Consider the following 24,050-nt stretch of genomic DNA (forward strand, 5'->3'; position numbering starts at 1 on the left):
TAAACATACAGTGTCAGATTATCTGTAGGTAGACAGGATGTAAACTTTGAAAACTTATTTTTAATTTATTTTTTATGTACTCCAGACATCTGAATGCCCACTCTAAGTTTTTCTTTCTGGGAAAAACATTGATAAGATAGCTTTAGCTTTCAGAGTGGACACTGTCGACCAAGTGTCCAATTAAGCACACATTTTTGCTGCTTTCAGAGTCTCGTAATGGTGACTCAAACAGACAGTTTAAAATCCCAAAACAGCAAACATATTTTTAATGTTTAAAATGCTTTAAGGAAACATCATTTAGGACACAAAATTCACACAATAACACAAAGCAACGTAATAATTTTAGCAGCGATAAAGCAGCAATTCCAAAGTGATAGAAAGTAAAATAATTTGATGGATGGACTCCTGAAGACTGACTACACTAGGATACACTTTATTGTCTCCTTTGGGACTCAAAGTGCTACATACCATGACCCCCTCCGATGGTCAGCCCCATCACTTCATCTGTGTAGTTTTTGTAATGACAATACAATATCTGTTATTTTTACATACCATAGTACCCAAAGGACTGAAGTTGTGAAGAAAAAAAACTAGATAAACTGTCATATTTTCCACCCAAAGCTGCTACAGACGAGAGTATATGGCAAGCCGTATTAACATTTATAAGCTAGACTGGATATGTGCTGCAGACATCTGTAATTCAATTTTAGAATATCTGACATTAGAATATCTGAAATGACAATTGTGGTTAGGCAGAATGTATTTGCGGATATCCGAAATGTTCTTTTTGACTAGGCAAAATTGAATTACAGATATCTGCAACACATATCCAGTCTAGCTTTGAAATGTTAAAATGGCTTGCCATAAAAGTGAGAGAGAGGGACAGTGCCCAGGAGTGGGAGATGAAATGAGAATGACAGTGGCTTAAACAAATGAGTAATGTAGAGAAATAAGACACCGTTTTCTAAATGTCTCACACCAATGACTGTCTAAAAAGCTTAGAAACAAGCCAACCCCTTTCGAAAGACTTAAGGGAATATTTTGGATTTTGTTTGATTGAAAATGAAAATGTACCGTTCCCTCCTTATTCACTGGTCGGCAAATGCATTTTACTGTGTCTCTTTAAGTCATTCATATTACTGCATAAACACTGACTGTGTTTACATGCCAATATCCCGGTTATGAGTCATATTACATGCACACAGAGAAACCTGGTTATTCTTATCCCTGTAGACATGAGAAACACTAGTATCCTGGTTTCTAATAACTAATGGTTATTTTTACAACATAAACAGCAGAAATGTTTTAAATGTGACAAAAAAAAAAAAACACTGCAAATTATATTGGGCTTAACACTAGTAAATGCCTTCATCGTTCCAATTCTTCTGAATATGAGGTGATTACAAATACTATGTAGGTGTTTATACTGGACAATATTGCAAAATGCGATCAAGATTGAATACATAAATTGTATCATGAGTCTACTTTCTTGGTTATAAAGGAAATGCAGAGAATAATGATAGTTTGAAAGTGTGTACTACTCAACTCAAAATAACAAATATCAAGTGGCATAAAGAAAAAACAAAACCTGGTGCGCAGATGGCCTAGCAGTCTACAGTGCTACCCATGTATGCGGCCCAAGTTCAAACCCGCGGCCCTTTGCCGCATGCCTCTCCCCACTCTCTCCCGTTTCCAGCTCTGTCCACTGTCCTCTTCCTATCGAATAAAGGCACGAAAAGCCCAAAAATAAAATCTTCAAAAAGAAAAAAAAACAAAACCTGAAGGTAATATTTTCAAAAAAAAAGAACACCTTTTGGAAAACCTTTCAATTATTACTGAACACAATAATAATAAAGGCAGCCTTTAATGCAACCAGTCTGCACAGTCTGACATCGCAACTGCAATTAGATTAATTGTGTAGCACTATTTCTTAGTGGTAATTTTACAAAATAAAAAAACTGTTAAAGCAAACAATACAAATGTAAACAAAAAAGCAAATACCAATGAAGTAGCAAGCAAACTGCACATTTCTGATATTGCAAAGGAGCAACATAAAACAAAGCAGAAGTTAAAGATAAAGCATGACGCTACTGCACACATGACATGTGTTCAAAGTTTTGTAACACATCGTTCCCCTCAGAAACAAGTCTGTCTCTGCAGGGTTCCTTTCTTCAATGATGTTGGACATGCTTTAATAAGATTCTGAGCCTGTCAGAGTCGAAGTAACTCAATGGACAATTTTTACATGTTTTAAACCTTCTGGTCATTTGCACAACAAAGCATGTTAGAATAAGGTCAAGGCTAAAAATGCCAGGACTCAGTGATTAAATGATATGCTTAATATTCTGCATTACCAGCCTTCATTTCCTGATGCATGTAACACTTCATTAGAATTTTTAGTCGAATTAAGCATCTGGCTCTTATGTTAATGCAGGTCTAAAGGTTGTCAAAGGGAAAGAGTACAAAAGACTGCAGAGGGAGGATGAGGAATATGAATTAGGGGAGGCAAATGGAGGGCAGCACGGCAGGAGAAGCTTTGGGACTGAAAAGCACCAAGGGCGAGTATTCATTCATCTAAAGGCTGAAACATTTCAGAAACTCTCCTGTGATTCTAATCCTGTTACAAATACACACCCGCGCAAACATACAAACACAGCAAGTATGCAAATAAACCTGCTCACACATACACCAGCGGGGAGGTCTTTTCCTGGCATCTCTCTAACCTCTGTCAAACAAGGACAGCGTAGGGGTGTTTACTACCAACTCAGCTGGCACCGCTCACAGAGGGCACACATACACTCTCTCACACACTCACCCTAACACGCAGTTGTGATCTGAATAGTGGTGAAGCTCAGACAAAGCTGCCAGTATAAGACAGAATAACAAAGGCAAACAAACACAAGCCCACAAAACCAAAAGAACAGTGAATTACAGTTGGAAATTAATGGATGAAATATTTAAAAATGACTGAATTCCAAACAAAAATAAAACATTACACTTTCATTTGTTGTTTCCAGCTGTGTTAGGTTTGGAAATCTAGTAAGAAACTCAAGACTCCAGAAGCTTGACTGTAGAGAAGATTCTGACCTCTTACTTGATGAAGAACCTCAACATCTTGAAAGACTTTGGTTGTGATCATAACAACAAAATGTAGAAATAGCACTAAAGAGCCCACAGACTATCATGATTATGAAAAGGTGCAGAAAAGGTACAGAGTGCTTTAGAGTGATCAGAGTACATGAAAGCAAATCAAAATGTTTTGGACTTAAAAAGTGTCAACATGTTAGATCTAGGGATTTCAAGATTAATTGCACTAATCGTGATTATTAAGGTCCACAATCAGAGCACAAATTGTGATTAAAGTCACACTTTATTAAATCAATCTTTGCCTATAAAGCGCCAATTCATAACTAAAGTTATCACAAGACACTTTACAAAAAGGGGCAGGTCTAGACCGTACTCTCTTGGCCAGTCTAAGTCATTAATGTCATACCCTAGTAAAATAAAGACCAGCATTAGTCACCATGAGTACTTAGCAGTACTTAGCCCTGCTGCAGTGGCGGCATAAACCTTCTCCAACCGTTGTGACCCAGCACACTTTAGTTAAACCACGTTAGCGTCTCCCTGCGGTCACAGAGATAAAATAGGTCCATCCCTGCTCCTTAATGTCTCAATTCACCATAAAAACTCACAGACAGCTCAGTGGACAAGTCAAAAGTCATCTAAAATTGTGTTTAGCTTTATACTATCCCCTATTTCCTTTTCAGTTAAGAACAGGTTCCTTTATTGTTCATTCATTTTAAAGCTCTTAACCTACAGAAGGTCTGTAACCAAACAGGAAGTCAGTCACTGTTCTAGGTATAGACAAAATGAAACAAAAAACTTTTTTGAATGTAAAATATTGGAACATAAAAATGAGATTAAAAGGATGGGATTAATCACGATAAAAAAAAAGAGATTAACTGCAGCTTTTAAAAAAATAAAGCCCCACAATTATGTTCTTAACTTAAGGGTAATCAGGGCCTCCAATTTTATGTTATTAAAACATTAAACAGTAAAATGCATGCCTTAATTATTTTTGTAAAAATGATGTTGTTTTTGTTTTCAAAATTAAAATGTGGATACCTTTCACCAATTTAAATGCCAAAACTGCTCATCTTCTAATTGTGTAAAATTTGTGCAAAAAAAATCGTCTAATATTGATCGTAGGCTACTTTACCAAATCAAATTGAAATTGCATGGTGGCAAATTTTGGGTTATTGGAAAACATCACATCATTGAATCACGTACCGTGATTAACTGGTGGTTTAAACTGGTAGTAACAAAGTCAGTCTTGTTTTGTGGTTGTGGTTGAGGTTGTGAGACATGACTACCTTTAAATTTGTTCTATTTAGTTCACAACACGAATATAGACACTGATTTCTACAGCACTTTCAATAATAAATCAGGACTTTCATATTTATTTGACTGCTAGTGTTCTTTGACGGGAAAGTAGCCATGTGCAGTGATTTACAAAACTGGGGATGCATCCTATTGTGATTTCAATCTAATCACATAAAGACAGGATAATCGTAGCTTAATCAAATCTTCAGACTAGTGAAGAGGCACAGTCCTACTGTTTAAAAAAAACAGGTCATTTCTGGCTCAGAAAAAAACAAATGGCAATGGTGAGATTGTAGTCTTTAGACTTGAAAATATTCCAAAAACTAATGGGCGAAGTCAAAGTGACTATGTTTGTTTTGCATGCACAGCTTATTGCTGAGTTATGCACAAAACATGTCTGTGTTCTCCATCAGGTCATGGCTCTGTCATATGAGCAACAGGTCACAAGAACAAAGACTTGAAACAAACACAAGCAGCAACATGGAGATCAATTACATCCATACAGAAGTTTGCTTTATGAACTCTACATGCATGTCATATGGCCTTTTAACAGTGAGGGAACAAGGGTGGTATTATCATTATTATATCATGAAAACATCAACTTTTCATAAATGAATCATTTTGCTACACTTTAATTCTAGCCTGTGCATGCATGCTAATTCTTAAGGCAACTACAGCTTTGTTTTAAAGTCCATACAACAAGACAGACACTGAACAGAGCAGAAAGTGCATGAGATAAGGCAGACAAAACATCAAAATGAGGACATTAACTTTAAACCTGATTTACTATATTGAAAAGCAAAATAAAATTAGCAAGGCAGATGCAAAAGGCCATTTCTAAGCAGATGGACTTTTTGGAATGTCGGTTGCCTGTGTTATAGCTATTAATGTAGATGTGACAATGAAACGCCTTTTTTTTCCAACAGGAAAGAGTGAGAGCAGTAACTCCAACAGTCATGCCAATATGTAGTGGAAAAGCCTGATTCTTTTCTCTTTTTAGCTAAATAAAACTGCTGATTTGCAGAGCACAAAGAGACACAGACTTAAATACCAGGATGCAAATGATCCTTTAAATATGCACCAGGTTGTGTGGTTCCTTTGAAGCTGCATTGTGGTTGCTGCCAAGATCTAATAATGATAACCAGAGAATGGGTATAGTGTTTAATGAGATTTTAACAATGCACATCACACCAATATCAAACTGCAGATGAACACAATACCTGCTGCTTTCAGCTGACTCTGATGGGATTTAATCAAAGCTAATAATGTGAATGATGCTTTGAATGTCAGGCTCTAATTACTGCTGTATTATCCTGTTTTCTTCTCAGCGTTACACCTCAGAGAATTCTGCTTATGCAATAACTGTTGGCTTTTACTGAATAACAATCTCAGAAACAGGTTTTTATAGCAGACTGTCAGGTTGTGTGAAAACAGTGAAGAATGTGAACAAAGATGGTGAATTTGGTTTGTTTATGTAGAGGAAGAGGGCTGCACTCACAGATATATACCCACACACACACACTGAGGACAAACAGAGAGGCTGTGAGGTAGGTCAGCCCTGCGTCATGCAGGGTTTTGTGTCTGGTGTACACTCCTGTCAGCTCACACTGGGTTGTCACACATCTTGTATAAGCCAAGGTTATTATGGTTAACTAAAACTAACTAAATAACTAAAACTGAAAGGTAAAAATCATTTAGTTACCTGAAACTAAATAAAAACAACCTTATGAGAAAAACTAAAACTAACTAAAACTAAATTCTGTGCTGACAAAACTAACTACAATGAAATAAAATTAGAGACAAATCTCATTAGTTTTAGTCTTTGTCAGCAGCACACATGAACAGCCAGGCCCGGAGAGAGTAAAGTGGCCTGATTTGATTGCAGAAGACTTCACACAATGGTAAATTTTAGGTCTTGAGTTGTATACAAACATAAACATTAAATAAGAAAATGAAAAGTGAAGAGTCCTTTGGGTCTGGCCTTTGACAGGTGTCTCATATTTCTAAAAACCTAAAACTAACACTAAAACTAATAAAAACTAAGAATTTTTTCAAAATCAAAACTTAAACTACGAAACCAGCAGGAAAAACTAATAAAAACTAAACTAAAATCTGAAGCAAAAGGTAAAAACTGAATAAAAACTAATGAAAAATCCAAAACTATTATAACCTTGGTATAAGCTATCAAAAACTTACAGAGGTGTTCATGAACCTTATCTTAACCATAACTACATCATTTAACTAAAAGAAGATTTCAACCCTCAATCATAGATACTAGGGCTTCTTGATTATGGCAATAATCACAATCACAATTACTGGTATCAGTAGTGAGACCACGTCAATGAATCACAGTTAACTTGCTGATTTTACAGCATCAGCATCACATGCTTTTATCAAACCCTGACAATCTTACTACATTTATTTATCTGTATCAGCCAAAATGAATTCATAAATATCAGCATATTTGATATCAGCAAAAAAATACTACTGTGCATCCCTAATTCAAATCTACCATAAATAAGAGATGAATTCTTTCTCAAATACAGATACTTAGTAATAAAAAACAAAGTCATTTCTGTGGATTGCATGAATATTCTATGTGAAATGTATCTTTAACACAGAGGTAACAGTAACACACAAGTTTTATCTGCCTTTTTTTGAAAATACAAACAGCACTATAACAACCTCTGATGAACAGTGGGGGACACAGAGCACTACATGAAGATAGTTGATTGAGATTTAACGTTCAAATTAAAATGAATTTTCCTGATAAAAACAGGTTTGCAGGCTGCTTCGCTGAGACGATCCTGACAAGAAACACAAAAACACATGTGGAAAAGTTAAACTAGCTGTGGTTAGAACCTTAAACTTCAGTCCTTAAGATACTCTTTAAAGTTTAAGCAAAGAGGATGAAAAAGAAACAAACTTCAGCTGAGGAGGGTCTGTTGGTTTAACATAAAAATCCACAATCTTAAAGATTCAACTTTTGAGCTGAAGCTTTATGGTGCAGCTGTTCATTCAGCCATAAATATGGTTGATCTATCAGTGGAAATTTCATGACGATCAACACCAATGTATTATTTCAAAAACATTGCAAACTTCTATTTCTAATACAATTAGTAATACAATTGAATTTGAGTGAAGAGAAATTAGAAAAGCAGATTAAGTGTTTGAAAAGGACAAAAATAGGGCTGAACGATTTGTGAAAATAATCAATTGTAATTTTTTCCTGCAATATTGCGATTTAATATGTGATTATTTAGGTTCCTCATTTCATGTGTTTTTCAACAAACATAAGCAAGAAATCATTCTGTATTAAAACATGCACACTATTAGATAAGTTAAACTCGGGATAAACAATTCAGAAAAAGATAACTTATTGCGATTTTGGCACGTATTGCCAATTTGATATCAATTGCTATATTGAAGGGGATAATAATTTCTCAAGTTATTCTCATTTTGATGAAGAAAAATAAATACATGAGCAAGAAAAGTAAAATATAAAAATAAAAATAAAAAAAGACACTTGAATGTTTGAATAATGTGTTAAGCATAAAAAAATTGTATCAAACTGGTTATTTTGAAACTTTTCAGGTTAAAGAAATATTGCACTGTCTGTGATTTGAAAATTGCAGCATGCCAAATTGCAATTTAATCTAATTTGCTATTAGTTGCCCAGCCCTAGACAAAAACCTGGAAAATAAGCTGGTATGTGTTATTTAATGTAATGAATTAATATCACTTTGATCTAGATATAGAACAAAAAAGAAATGTGGCTCAGAAAATCTGTCAGAATAATTCAATTTGTATAATGAAATTAAATTGGATTTACTTATAGGTAATACTTTTGAGTTAGAAATCTCATCTTTGTGTAAATATACTTAATGTCGTTGTTTTTGTCTAAATTTTATAGTTCAAATTCTACATGATGGTTTTATGTGCAACTTGTTGGCATATTTATTTTTTCAAGCAGGCTGAAGCACTAAGACTAAGTGGTTGAGGATAGATCAAGTTTGAATTTTGGCTTAAATAATACCAGTGTTCATAGAGAACACCCTGGTCTCCTTGGTGAAGAAGAATCAGCCTGCCAGGACAGTCATTAAGTTTGCAAAAGCCTGCACCATTATGTCCTGCATTATGATCATGTCTGAGGGAGTCCCTGGTGAGTACAGTGGACCTCCTCCATCCCATGAACATGTATGCAAGCTGTGAGAAACAAAGGCAGCATTATATTCTGATAAGTCTCACTCCGTCTCTCTCCTCCCGCTTGTTCGTCTCTTCTCTTTTCTGAATGAAACACAGACACTGCAGTGTCATGTGGCTAATTGTGGTTAACACAGAGATTATCATCAGTTTGAACCCTGCCCTGCATCATCTCTGTTTCACACACGTACAAACATACACACACTGTCTGTTTGTGAATGAAATGTGGGCCAGACCATTGTGTACCTCTTTGAAGAAAGAGACCCATTGTTGATCAGGACATTAACCCCCCTGGCTGGCTTCCTTCCTTCCCTTGCTCTCCCTCTCTTATTCTCTTCTTGTCACCTAACACTTGCCATGCTTTTGCTGATGCACTACTGCTGATTTTACTTCCTATAGGTGGGGCAGTTAGCTAAAAACCTAAGTAACACTAAACTGTGATCTTGTCAGGAAGCATCGTCATTTCTTTTACTTAAACCTTGACAGAGTGGGATGCAGAAGAGATGAAGCAATGACACAGACAGTAAGGGCACCTCTCTTTGTTGGACATTTGGTGCATTGACATGCACAGTGAGCTCTTGCAACAGTCATAACTGGATTAAATCATGTAACTGGATGACTGTCCTTGTACAAGTGTACAAACATCCAGGGAATATCAATTTATTGTAATGAAGTGTTTAGCCTTGTATAGAAGTATGTCTCAGCTGGTTAGGACTGAATCTAGTTACAGCTGAATTTCTGACAAGTTAGCAAGGAGCTAGCTGTTTATATGTCAAACAGCAGAAAAATGAGCAATTTTACATTTTAATATACTAGTCAAGGCCTTCAGTTTTGGTGCAAATTTGCTGAATGCTACCCCTTTAACTCACAGTAGATATTAAGGCAGAAGACATCCAGACTTCTGTCTGTCTTAGCATTCATGCACTCAACTTCTGAAGTCAAAGCCAGATGGAAAGACTATGGACTACTGAGGTCAATACATGCAGGATATAAATCTGCAACTGCATTGTCCACATATGGTAGTTTGACTTCAAGAAATTTAATTTTATACAATTTCAGTCACACTAAGATGTTTACACATGTAAAAAAGTCCAGTTTTAGTTAGATAAATACAATAATTTGACTTTTTCTAACTGCTTGTGAATGCACTGAAAATGAATCAGCTGTTACAATGTGCATAGTGTAAGGTGATGCTTAAATTTCCCTTCGCAGTGCATTCTAATTGAAATACCCATGTTTCTTTATACATAGCCAACATAATCAGGAGCAGAACTGTGACAGAAAGCCTTTAAAAGCATGGACAACAAAGCAATTTCAACCATGTTTGGACTCCTACAGCTAGATAACTTTATCTAACTCTAGCTGATTAGTAACAGCCTTACTTCGTATTAAAATCTGATTTTCAATTACTATTGTGAGATACCATTTGAACCTTGTCCAAGTTTGCCATATGGTCCAGCCTTCCTTATGTATATTTACCATAGCCTGACACCTTGTTGCTATTCAGATCAACTTTCACCCTCCTGTTGACTCTACTGACTGCTGTTCTTCCAGGATCTCTTTAAGGCTGGCCACACACTACATGGTTTTATGTCTGACTTCAGGCCAGATTTCCCCTCTTTCTTATGATTGGGGGGCATGCCCTGAGCAGGATTTGTCACAAATGACTGGATTGCCCAAAAGTTTTTGGTAGCCACATAATTGTTTTACTCTTCCATTCCACCTTTCTCACCTGGAATCAGTAATATCAAATACGTTTGATATTTATGATTCTTAGTCGGACTGTCTTTGAAAGAATAACCACAACAACCGATGAGAATGAACTGAACAGGTAGTGTCACCAACTGGGTGTTGCATACTTTTATGGTTCACAAACAAAAACAAAACTATATCTTCAACTCAGTCAGGATTTCGGCTTCATTCTTTTCACTGTTTTTAGATTTTTGCTGCAACCATAAAGCAACACAGGACAGCCAGCTAAGGATTTCAGTCATTCTCCATGTTTGTTTTTCTTCTTAAGCCATGTTTGAGACAGCAAGGTTCAAAGAGATCTTCTGTATGGGCAATCCTCAATGTAGAGTTATGCTGCTACAATGCTCTACAATCTGGATGTGAAAAATGCCCAGTGGATGGATATCAATTGAATCTATAGGAGCCATGTAGGTTGGCAGCATTTTGATCTAGAAATAAAGCTGCACATAGGCTTTGTCAGGTTACACTTGCTTTTAACCACCTGACCAGCCAACTTTAAATCCTAAACTTCAATGAAAGTAACAAGGTGCATCCTGAAAACACTGAGATATGAGTCACTGGATTGAAACAGCAGGACTTAAAAATATACTATCCTTATTCAAACTGAAAAAATGAATTGAGCCTAAGATCACATGCATCAGGCTGTACTTCACCCAGCTCCAGCTTTGTAATTGGTCTCTGGGCAGAGCTTCTCTGGGTGGATTTAAGTCTAAAGAGCTCAGAAATGTGATGAAACCTTGAACAAGCTCAGATATTCACTGGTCAAGTGCAAAACAAATACAACTTAAAGCAAAAAAGCCTCAATGGCTGTGGTTTTCACGGGGAACGGATCTGAAGCAGCATTCCAAGCAGCTGCTCTTCAACACTTGTGATGAATAAATGAATATTACATCAAAGGAATGCCAAGAAGGGGAAGTGTTGCACCCTGACCTAATATAACCTCAGTATCAACCTCAAGCAACCTTATATGCAGCATATGACTAACTCATGATAGTATCATGTTTTGTATAATGTGGTTATGGGTCTTCAGGTTAAAGTTGATTTGAAATGTTCATTCATAAGAAAAAATGAACAACAAAAAAACTGCTGTCATAAAAGTACTCTCACATCCATTGATCCTGCATTTGTTTCCTGTATTTCCTGTTTGCCTCATATGAAACTGCATTGGAAATCAGCCACTCAATAGTTTATATTTCAGCTACTTCTGTCTTTTTCAGAAATCTATAATATACAGCAAACAATTACAAGATCAAAACAGTGAAAAAACTAACAGGCGGAACAGAAACACTTCCTCATAAATCATCATTGACTCCAACAAGTCAGCAGCATTGGTTGAACACCAGTGAGCAGAAAAGTGGACTTACACTCTTTCATCATGCCGATGTCGATGCAGCGTTTGAGGCGACAGGCCTGGCAGTGACGCCGGTTGTCCTTGGTGATGGTGCAGCTCCCGTTGAATGGGCACGTGAAGGAGGCTTTACGCTTCATACTGCGTCTGTGGGATAGTGTTTACAATGTTTAATTCTTTATGTTCTCCCCATGTTTGCTCACTGTTGCAAGGGCTAGCGTAAACTAAAAATGCTACTTTCATGGACAAATAAACTAGTGCAAATGTTCAACCCTTTCAGTTTTTCTTTCTCATATTTAAACAACTAAAGAACCTGTTATCATTCAAGTTTCAACAGAAATGCACATTTCAAAACAATAATCACATTATATTTAATGTCTATCAAACATTGTTGGGGGAACATTATACTATTTTTACAAACTTCCAATGAAAGTCTTAGGCATTAAACTTAATCTAAGTCAACTGCACTGAAATTAAAATAATTATCATAGTTTTATTTTTAAGGGATAATGTCCCTCAAACAGCCCCTTTAAATACCAACCATTTTACTAAATTAAGACTGTATTAAAATATTCAAGAAAATATCTCTCAATAAAACAAGTGTATTCAACAAAAAATAAAAATCACAAATTATTTTACCTGTTATACATAAATTTATGTATTAACTAAAATAAAGTAGCAGGTGAAATTATCATCAAAAATTGTTTGACTAATTACCAGATAGATATAAAGCAAGCAAGTGCTGTTGTCTGGAAGCAAAACTTTTTTTTTTTTTTTTAACCTCACTGCAGGGGAAACTTGAGAAATCAAATTAAGACAATCATGCATTCGGTAAGAATAGAGGATGCACAATACTGTGTGTATGTTATCAGTATCTAAAGATAGTAGTCGATGAAGTAAATTATTGGTATCAGTAGATATGACATTTCTGCTGATAATTACTGGTGATGTTATCAATGGTAAATATCAGCAGGTTGTATACATGAAGTATAATGCTCCCAAACAAAGTAAAGAAAGTTTAGGGAGTTTTCAGCAGAAACAAAAGCCCCGCCTCAGCTGAAGTTTTTACCTTTTTTTTTATTTCCATTCCTTAATCTTTTAAGTGTGTTTAAGGACTTTAGCTTTAGGTCTGAACTACAGATTTCCTATTTACAGCTCCAGGTTTCTCACCATCTGTCAGCAGTTTGTTACTGTGCTGTTTGTGGCTCTTACAAAGGCAAATAAAGCTTGGTGTTACTGTTGCATTAAAAATTTATCTTGCTTATCATGCACATGTAATCCCAAGAAATGGCTTTCAGCTTGTCGTTACCGGAAGTCTGTATTTTATGAAAAAAAAATACACTGAAGCTAGATGGTGTAATTAAATGTCATTTGTACTGTTTAACATTAGGGATGTACTATATTATCGTCTGTCTCGCTCATTAGTTTCAAAAAATACAATATTAGTATCAGCTAATATGAACACTTCTGCTGATATTTCATCTGATATTTTGGCTTTAAAAATCAACCTATATTAGCTGAACATACTGGCTGAACAAACAAATAAGTTAGGAGAGCTTTAGGCTGGACTAACAGACCTATACCAGCTGAAGTCTTTGTCCTTATTCATCATCATTCCCTACTCTTTTAAGTGTGTTTTAAGGACTGAATTTTGTTGATTTGTTCATCCTCAGTCTCTAGATAGTGTGTTTTAAGGAGGAGGTTTTTAAAGAGGTTTTAGGTCTGAACTACATTTAACCCTTTAACTCTTGAGTTTCTGGACTCGTTTTCTCATTTTAACCATAAAAGGCGCAGAAAATGTCCTGTGAGTTAGTACTTTTGCCCATTTTTCCTTAATAGAAAATATGAAGAAAATAAAAATGAAGAAATTAAAAAAAGGAGGAAATTTGTGCTAGATTTTTAGAGAGAAAAGGTGAAATTACAGTAATAACCACATGTTGGTTGTGAAGTACAATTTCTCAGCTTTCAGAAACTGTCTGAATTTTTCCCATAACACAAATAGTTGTGTAATTATGGTGATGTAAAGTGCTTCAACAGCGTGTTGTCAATGACGCGCTAGGTTTTAAAGGGCTAAATATCAGTAGCAATATCAGCTAAAATTATTTTTTAAATATTGGCATATCGATTATCAGCAAAAATCCTGTATTGTGCATTCCTATTCAACACCTTGTTTCTAAAACAAACTGTCAGAACAGCTCCTATACAATGGTGAAGGAGGAGACAGGAGAGACTTTGTGCTCTTTACAATAAAAAAGTTGATAATATTATATCTATTTGAGTTTACATGGGTTTGGAAATGTTCCATATTTGGAAAAAACAAAATTGTACATCCCCAGTAAGAATCTTTTCCTGTGCATGAGCAAAAGAAAGCCAAGATTTACAGAGAGCAAAAAGAGAAGTGGATACACGCAAAGATCACTGCCTACATATGGCGAGGCTGCAGGTAACACTTTTCTTTTTTAAAAATATATATATGTCTTTATTATTTGATGCATCAAAAATATCTTTTTAATTTTTTTTAAATTTTCTTTTGCACAAATATGACAATCTAAGAGTTACTGCTGCATGAAATAGCTTGTTGAAAACCTGAAATACTTCAGTGGAGGTAAAAAAGTAAGATATGTTTACATTTGATGCATTTAGATTTGCTATTTTTGTCACAAAATCATGTGAAAAATAACATGATGATCCACTGAATTAATCTTTTGTTTGTCTTTGTTCTCTTCTTTTCCATGGTGATAAAAATACCTATTATGCAGTCTAATTCTGGACAGGTTAAATACTTGGTGACATGTGAGCCCATGCAGGCTGGGCATATGCCTCTATATATAACACAACTCTCAATAAGAAACTTTAAACTGTCAAACATGAGCACACTGATGCTGAATGAAGACTGACACCCACCTGAAGAATCCTTTGCAGCCTTCACATGTCATGGCGTTAAAGTGGAAGCCGGTGGCCTTATCGCCACACACTCCACAGATCCGTGGGGCATTGCGGTCAAACTCCTCCGGTCCGACCACCGACGTCGTCACCGTCATGGGCTCCATCACTGCAGAAAAAAATAAAAATCATGAGCTGACCTGCTTAACACATAAAACCAAAGGAAGATGAACATTTACTGTCTGTCTGCCCATCTACAAACCTGAACAAAGTGTTAATATCTGTTTCCCTTAAACGTGTGTGTAGTGTGGGAGTGTTTTCCTCTTCTTATACAAACAGGTGTCGGGCCATTAGCATATTTAGCAAAAGGCACCGACAGCTACGCTCTGCATCTCCCAGCTATTGGCTGAATGACTCAGCAGACACAGAAACACCCACACTCACACATGCATACACAAAATGTGAAAATACTGTGCTAACTGTGAAGTGGATTAATGACAGACAGAGAGCCGTTAGCCAAAGGCTGGGAAATGACTGATACATTTAATACTGCCAAGATGAAATATACTCTACGCCGCTCATTTCCACACACATCAACAAGCACACACCATCTGGCCATCCCCTATGAAATAAACAGCAGAGAGTAATACACACCAACAGACCAACTGTGAGCAAGCTAATCCATACCAGTCGGCTCGCAGAGATCCCACGTCTGAAGTCAGACTGAGGAGATTAATGGGGACACTTTCATTAAAGTCAAAAAGGAAGGAAGGAAAAAGGAACTGAATACAGTCTGTTCAATCACTGCTTTTGCCTTTTAAGAAGCTGTATGTATGGTTGCACAAGACAGAAAGGAACAAACCACTTTCTTTAGAGCCTTTCTTATTTACTGTTGTGTCTCATAAATAAGTCTAAGGTAGGAATGCAATGATCCACAGTTTTAACATAAGCACTGGCCATATATTTGCCATATGTGCTCTGTTGACAAACATCTGCCATCAGCAAATAAAGAGGTATGAACAGAGATCAGTAGCAAGTGTTGATCTGTTGTGACAAATCACTTTACAGCCATATAGTTCACCTACTCTAACTGCTGAATCAAATAAGATATGTTTTTACATGGCAGAAATCAGCTGTTGGACAAATTCTGATCTTTGTGGTCAAAAATGACAGAAATATTGGCATAGTTGGACTGGTACACCAAAAGAAGAGATGAAGATAACATCAGGATTGGTTTTAGCAATCAGCGAAATTTTTAATTTAAACGTTAGACCCTTGCTTACATCCTAAGAGCATCTTTAACTTTATGTATACTGAAAAACCACAAAAAACTCTATTTTCCAGGAAAAAATGGCTCCCAGAGCAAGGTTGGCAAAATGCTCAATACCACACTTAAAAACTAAATGATCTCTGTTATCTTAGCTGTGTGAAATATTTAAAAGTAACACATTGGGGGGGACTGGTCTTCAGAGATATTTAAACCAAAAGCTGCTTTCTAGAGACAGCGGGAGGAAGGGAAGGAGTGTCTGAATTTCTCAAAAGAGAGCGCAAACTGTGTAAATTGCACTGGTAATATTTTTGTTAGCCATGTTATGGAAGTGTACGTGTAATTTAGACAGTGTGTGAGGGTTGCCTTTAAGTTTTGCTGATTAAAATGAGAATTAGTTTTTTCTCTTTGTTTTTCTGTGCCTTTAAGACAGAGAGCTAGAGAGACAGACAGAGAGAGAGTGAGAGTATCTATAAACTGACAAGAGTGAAAACACTGTCTAAATTGCACAAATACATTGCTAATGTTTTTTTTTCCATCAATGTACAGAAGTTAAATGTGCAAATTTAGACAATGCACAGGTGTTTTCTTGAAATTTTTGTTGATTAAATGAGATTTTGTTAATAGAGTTTAACAATATCCAAGTTGACATTTTGGTATCTAAACGAAGTTAGTTGATTGAGTTAGCATATCCTGCAGAAATCTGTGTTACTTATCTGCTGTTTACATTCCTTATCTTTGCCCCAGATTATTCAAAAAGTGTTGGTGTGGACAAACATGGAACGAGCTGAAAGAAAGATTGTTCAACCCGGCAGGTGTATCAGATATGATTCCAAGTTTGTTCTGGTAACGGGCTGCATGGTGGCGCAGGGCTTAGGACTGTTGCCTCACAGCAAGAAGGTCCCTGATTTGCTTCCCAGCCAGGTCCTGTATGTGTAGAGTTTGCATGTTTTCCTTGTGTATGTGTGGGTTCTTTCCGGGTGCTCAAGCTTCCTCCTGCCACCAAAAGACATGCTCATTAGGTTAACTAATCACTCTAAATTGCCCGTAGGTGTAAATGTGAGCGTGCCTGCTTGTCTGTTTCTACATGTCAGCCCTGCGATTGACTGGCGACCAGTCCAGGGTGGACCTCACCTCTCGCTCAATGACAGCTGATGATGGGGGGATAGGCTACCCCCAAAGTGATAAGCAGCATAGAAAATGGATGGATGTACTGGTAACTACAAGGAGAAACTGGCAACCTAAACTTGGTCTTTGTTTGCCATCAGTGGCATCTAGTTTTTAAGATTTAGGCAATAAGCAGAAAAAGGAGCACTGGATTGTTAGAAAGAACATTTCTTTCAGTGAAATCACTGATCAGGATTAGGTAAATGACCATGACATGGCCTGAAGATCACACCGTTGACTCACTAGTGTAATGGCTCTGTAATGAAAAAAACAGCTGAACTTTGCTGGAGTTTAATGAGAAAAAGGTGAGTGGACATGCTGCTCAGTTACTTTCATTTTCTGAACATGGGTTTTCCAAAGCTATCAAAATAATGTTAAGAGTCAAAATGTCTATATTCTTAAAACTAAAAGAAAACCACATTTAACCTCTGTTAAATTAAATAACTTGAACATGCCAAAAAATAAACAAAAATAATAATAAATGATTTTAAAAAATGAAAATGATATTTTTATGTTTTTACTTTGCCTCCCTCTTTACAAACATCCATAAACATATGATTTGAATGAAGGACTCTTACAGTGGGATACTGCTTTTATTAAGCCCTCTTGCAATTATTACGCCAGAGGAGCCACAGGTAAGCCTCAGCCTCTTATAGTTTTCAGCAGCAGAGAGATCCTTTTTCTTTCCCATATTGCTGAAACCTGTGGAACATCCTTCTTAAGTAGTTTTCCTTTTGTTGGGCTCACCTGGCAAACTAATTATCACAGGTGTCTGAGATTGAGTTCAAAGAGCCCTGGGACACAATATCATTCATGGGTTTAACTGAAAAACAAAAAAGTGAATGTTTATGACACTAAAATCCAATTTGCATAATGATTTGGAATGCGTTGTACTCAGATCTGTTTTCAAATTAGACTTTAAAACACTGAGGTCACACCTTTTCTTTTTTAATATTAATATTAAAAACATTAGGTTATGCAGATTTTTGTTGTTGTTATGCTTCATTCAGTCGATGTGGGCCTGTAGACAAAGAACACAGAGGAGATATCTGATGTGTGTGTGAGAGACCCAGAGGTCATATGAGGCGAAGACGACCTAATGAGGACAAAGAGAGGAGGGGGAAACATGCAATGAACTTAGGCACAGGGGGGAAATGGTCACGTGGCTGCAGAATATAGCCTGTGGGGAGCTGACGTGCAGAGAAGTAGGACTCAGATGATGTCAAACAAGGACAAAGAGATAGGAGGAATTGACGCGACGGAGCGATGGACGGCCTAAGACAGAAATAATAAAGGAGAGGCAGGTGAGAGCAACACGGAAGATGGAGACAAACATAGTCAGACTCCTTTAGCTCTTATTACTGATTGGATAGACGACGCTTCGGCATCGGTTCCCAGGAAGATGCATACACGCATACTCATGAGGCGGGAGCCACTGGCTGTGAAGCATCAATCCCATTACCCACAAAGCACCACACCAGGAGAGCAAGACACGCACAGAGTCGCACACTTCAATGCATCTGGGCTGGAGTGTTACTTTAATGCATGTCGACCATCCATGTATGGCTAAAATGTCAGCCCTGGAGGTTGTCTCATTCACAAACATGTAGGGGATTTGAGGTCATGGTGAGCGTTCACTGGACGGATTGTTTGTTTACACCATTAATCATCCTGTCACAAAAACAGCTTTTATGTCCCGATGCAGCAGCAGGTGAATAATGGAAAAGATGGAAAGGGTGAAATGGAGAGAGGCAGCGTGTCAAACATCTCAACAAATCTGCAAAAAACAACAAACAAAACAAGCTGCAGGTTCATTAGTGGGGCTGATTAACAACAGTATGAACAGGCTGCAGGGTGTATATAACAACTCCATAGTATTATTTACAATTAAATCACTTCCGACACTCTTTTTCAGCCACATGTGTTCCTATACCTTCTTTCTAAATTGTTACACTGATGATAATTAACAGCTTCTATTTATTTAAAGACAGCATGATCTGTTAGTGGATGACAGTGGACGGACTTTTCAGCTGCCACGTAATTTCAGCTGTATGTTGAATATTTTCATTTCCTAAAATTATTTAAAGGAAGTTTCATTTCCATCATATGGTCTTTAACCCTGCTCTTGACAGTTTAGCAGTGCTTAGTTTACAGTGTGCTCTACATTTGCCATTCTCTGTTAAGTTAAAATGTCACCAAACTGCAGACATCATGACAACAGGCCAACTCAAATAATGTCAGGCTAACATCATGCTTGTAAATAATCAAGTAGAGTACAGTATCTGCAATTTTTCGTATGAGCACAAGTACTCAGGCCTAGCACTGACACCGATAATGGATATTGCAATCCATATCGATGCATCTTTACCACTGATTTCTAATTTTAAGAACAAATCAAAAGAGACTATTAACTGCACAGTCTTCTCTCTTGGTAAAACATTTTACTAAAACCATGGCCTGATATCAATTTGTGGAAAAGAATTCCACTTCCATGTTTATTTGGATGCTTAGGTAACAGCTAATGACATCCATGCCAAGATAACAAATTGAACTGAATTGGTAGAGACAAGAGAAGAAAAGTTGCAGCACAAAACAGAACTCGGCTGTTTATAATGGATTCTTCATGGATCCACTCTCATTCAAAGTGGGTGTGTGAGTGTGTGTAAACACTGAAGAGCCGATTTAATAACCATGTTTCAGAGCCAAGGTCACATCATTTCTTTCTGAGGACGACACAATAACAAGTCTGTGTCAGTATGAACCTGTGCATGCCATCACCGTTTGTTGTCAGAAAGATTTGTTCCACAACTGAAAGTACTGTCAGAAAAGCTGGGACCCATATCACTGGGTTATTTTTACTTTTTCAGAGATATATTCTTTTGTGTGTAAGAAAGTTTTCAAATAAACACAAGGCCTTTGTGTCACAATATGTCCTATTGCAATTTTCAAATTGCAAGAGATGCAATATTCCTTTAACCTGATATGCAAGTCAAAATACCACTATACTATTTTTGTTTTATTGCAGCAGTGATGCCATGCTCTACACATTATGCAAATATCCAAGTGTAGAATAGCTTACCAAAGAAATCCCTCTTTGCTGGCATGTCATCCAGTATAATAGTTTACAGCAAATTTGCAATATGAGACAAAACAATCGTAATTATTTTTCCCCAAAAAACTCTTCAACCCCACTCTTTGCCTAGATCTGTCTTTTTTTATTTGCCCTACACAAGTCAAGAAAAAATAGGTGGGTCTGAAGCTTCTTTATTCTGTTAGGAGCTTCAAAAAGAACAGAGCATTTTGATTCAATCAGTAAGTAATATCTTTCAGAAATGTGCTCGGAATAGTGACTTTTTGAGTCAGCAGGCAGTGTTGAAATAACTTTGACAGATGGTTAAATCATTTGGTAAATCAGACCAAATAAACTAGCCTCTAGTCTTTAGTCCAGGAACACAGTGTCATGGTACTTCAGCTTTCAATCATCCAACAGCAATTCTTAAACATTTGTGTCTATCTTTAGCATCAGTGCTACTATTTAGCTGTTGCATGTAAAATAGGGTTAAAGAAACAATCAAATAGAAAGACCAGGACCGTCTGACTTAAGGGGGTGGATATCTGACTTGCCAAGCTTACTTTGAGGTTTACTTTCTGCAGCCCACTACATGAACATAACTCAGCCTTTTTAACAGACTTCCTGTCTGACGCTCCGATTTTTTTAAAGCCATTTTTCTACCTGTTTCATTCATGTCAATGCTTTTTTTTACAAAGTATATTAAGTGCCACTCAAAAATAAGCCAATAAAAGGATTCTTAATTTTTGCAATACAACTTTACAATTTTGAGTTTAATAGGTCATAAATTTATGAGAAAGTAAACATTTTTTAAAGTAATACATTTGGAGAAAACCAAACTAAAACACTTGTTGGATGTGAGTTGACTCTAAGATGCTGTCAGTCAGTTTTCTTCTCATTAGCCTCAGTTTAAAGCAATATCTCCTTATTCCAGATGATAATGATAATGTGATGATAATGATTCTGAGCTTAAAATATTAAGTGTTTTATTATTACTTAGTCCCAGTAAAGTATTATTTGTAAGGTTCTGTGTAAGTTTGATCTGGTATGTCATCTGCAAAAAACCTACACCAACAGCTACAGTATGCTCAATTTAATTACCGGAGCAAAGATTTAAAGCCAGCTCAGGTTAACTTTCTAGTAGGGCTGGGCGATTATGGCAAAAATCAAAATCACGACTAATTGACCTCGATTATGATTAATCAATGATTATTCCACCCCAACGTCCTACTCTGTTTGTTGTGAAAATATTTGTATTATTTTAAAACAAAAAACTGAAAAGAACAGGCACAGTTTAACACAATGTAAAAACGTTAAATCAAAACACACATCAGCTGAAATGACAATCTTTTTTTTGAAAAGTCAAATTTTCTGAGAAAAGTAGAAAATAAACAAGTTGTATTTGTTGCTAACAAAATAAACTTTTTTTATAATGTATAAAAAGTAAAAAAGAACTTTGCTCTCACATGGCACAGTCAGCTCTGTGTTTGAGTTTTAGTGGACTGGATGAGAATGAGCACATGTCTAGTACTTCTTCTTCTCTTAGGTTTACAGCAGGCTACATGCCTTACAACACCTGGCTAGTAGGCTACCCATCACATGCCTACAAACAGTTTGTTTTTAAAGAGGTGGTGAATTAGTAGAGAGAGAATTAAGGGAAAAAGTTTGAAATAATTGACACAGCAGGTTTATGTCAGTTAGAGGCTCTAAATGTCGGTTTCTTTTATTTTTCAATTAACTGTCCAGCTCTGCTTTCTAATAGGATGAACATATTTACAGTCTAATTAGGTAGGTCTATATTTTTCTCACCATTTTATTTATTTATTTTTTAAATTAATTAAACAATTCATAAAAACAGTCCACAGGAAAACAACACCCACATTTATTTATAGCTTGCGAATCACAGACCAGTAATCAAAGGTTATTATAGAACGTTTCCTATTGTTTTGTGCATAGTATTGTATTGGTGACTAAGTTTAACATTTTTCCTCAGATTTTTTTCTTGCTTCTTTATATTCAGAATTTAGAGATAGCTGAATTGACTCAGGGATCTCAGCGAGTGAGAAGGAGTATGAATGTGATCCCTGGACCTGCCAGTTTTCCATCTCTGCTATAAAATACTTAAATAATTATTTTATAGTTCAAATTTTATTCTCAAACTGTAAGCTTATAGAAACTCACTGCTTTTTCAGAATAGCTTCCTGTACTTTCCCATATTTCAATATATACTGCAGAAAGGAGTGTCACTTCCTTCCAGTATCATTCAGGTAAAGTTCATAACTTCATGCACCTTAGTTACCAAACAGTGAAGAATTCTTTGGGATAGCAATCCAACTTGCTGACAATTCAGCTTTAGATTTGTGTTGTTTTCTTCAGTCAGCCCACTGCTGTTCAGCTCATGTCCACTGTTTACAACCTTGTGGCTCCAATCAGTCACTGCGCCTACAGTCCTTGCTGGTGTTGACACAACAACTAAATTCAATGCTAAGTCAATAGTGTTGCAAAAGACTGAAGATCACTGACTTTGTAAACTTTCAGAGTTTTACAAACTTTAACTACATGTGATGCAGAGGAAGGACTCCCACTTCAGACTCATGCCCTGAGGGGGTGCATGTGCAGACTGGTTTCAAGTCAGAAAGGACAGAAAAACCACTTTAAAACATAAAGTCTGGACCTCGGTCATGTTCCGGTACATCCAACACAAAAATGATGAATGTCAAAAGTACCAAAGAGAATCACAAGTCATCCTCATTTTCAAAAGGACAGCAGCAGAGGAGAATCAGTGGTCTGTCTTTTAACCGTTACTTCATGCTTCACTTCTCTGTTCCTTGTCTTCTAATGTCTCCCTCCACCCACAGCTGTAAACACATCTGCCCATGTTGCTCCTGAGAGCAACGCAAAGTCGACTAAAGTGACATCTAATGTCAACAGATGAAACATTTTAGCAAGAGGGATAATCAGAGCGGATTATGGCAGAGTCACACTGTCTGTTTCTGCTCATGTTGATGTCATTTTTCCCTCTGAAGCGGTGAGCGGTGCAGCTGAGCGCCATCTCACCGAGTTAAAATTCATAAACTGCCATCAATGGATGTAAACACAGGGTCCCATAAGGAGGATCATTAGGAACCATCAGCAGGCACAATAACTGAAGGATATTTTGTATTTGGTACTAAATCACTTAGCGGGACGGTTTGTTTTTCTGTCAGTTATTTAATTCAGAAAAAGCAGGAAAATAGAGCAAAGCCTGTTTTTAAAGCAGTGAAGCCATTTAAGCTCTCGAAAAGATAAGAGCCATTATGGGGCCGGCAGGTGAGTAAAAAGCTGTGGAGGAGCGCTCCTTTCCCACTGTAAAAACATGTTTTTCAGTTATTTTTGTTTTGAGGGGTTTGGAAATGGATTAAAAACACAAAAATATATTACGAAAGACACTGTCCTTTTGCATGTCAGAGTTAATATTCTAGCTTTATTTCTTAACGCCAAAAATACAAATGTACGCTAACTACTTATTGAATTGTAACTATTGGTCAGCATGATTTGGGGCAAATTATTTAGTTCAAACATTTTAAATCTGCAAAAGAGACAAAACACATGCCTGGACCTACACTTGAATTTTTTAAATAATTATTAATTACTTTAAGTTTTAATCTTACACAAAAATTAATGTTCGGAAACAATTCTAAGAGCAAAAGTAGGAAAAATAGTTTAACACCTTAAAAATAAATGAAAATAAAATGAAATGAAAATAAATGGTCATGTTTTTGCTTGACTCAAAGATAGAAATACATTACAACTAGCTTATTATCAGGAGTATCTTTCAATGCTTTCAAAAATAATGTAATATTGAATTCAAATGTATGAATTCATGCATAAAAGCCTCATTCTCTTCCTGTAAAACCAATCTAGTGGTTTAAAGAAGAATTAGTAAAGACACAGTGGTCTACTGTTTTAGCACAGTGGGTCCTAACCTCTTCTCCTCA

At 36.5% G+C, this 24,050-nt stretch overlaps 1 protein-coding gene across 1 annotated transcript in view; it reads right to left on the bottom strand.

The window, feature by feature from the left end:
* Positions 1 to 24,050, bottom strand: part of LOC121517260 (vitamin D3 receptor A) — a 140,249-nt gene that overhangs the window by 38,131 nt on the left and 78,068 nt on the right. Inside the window, exons 3-4 of the mRNA XM_041798904.1 lie at positions 14,591 to 14,738; positions 11,703 to 11,833 (exon numbers count right to left, since the gene is read on the bottom strand). Coding sequence (XP_041654838.1) covers positions 11,703 to 11,833; positions 14,591 to 14,736 — 277 coding nt within the window. The 5' untranslated portion in view covers positions 14,737 to 14,738. The remainder of the gene's footprint in view (positions 1 to 11,702; positions 11,834 to 14,590; positions 14,739 to 24,050) is intronic.

The sequence above is a fragment of the Cheilinus undulatus genome, linkage group 11 (genome assembly GCF_018320785.1).
Source record: "Cheilinus undulatus linkage group 11, ASM1832078v1, whole genome shotgun sequence".
Lineage (NCBI taxonomy): Eukaryota > Metazoa > Chordata > Actinopteri > Labriformes > Labridae > Cheilinus > Cheilinus undulatus.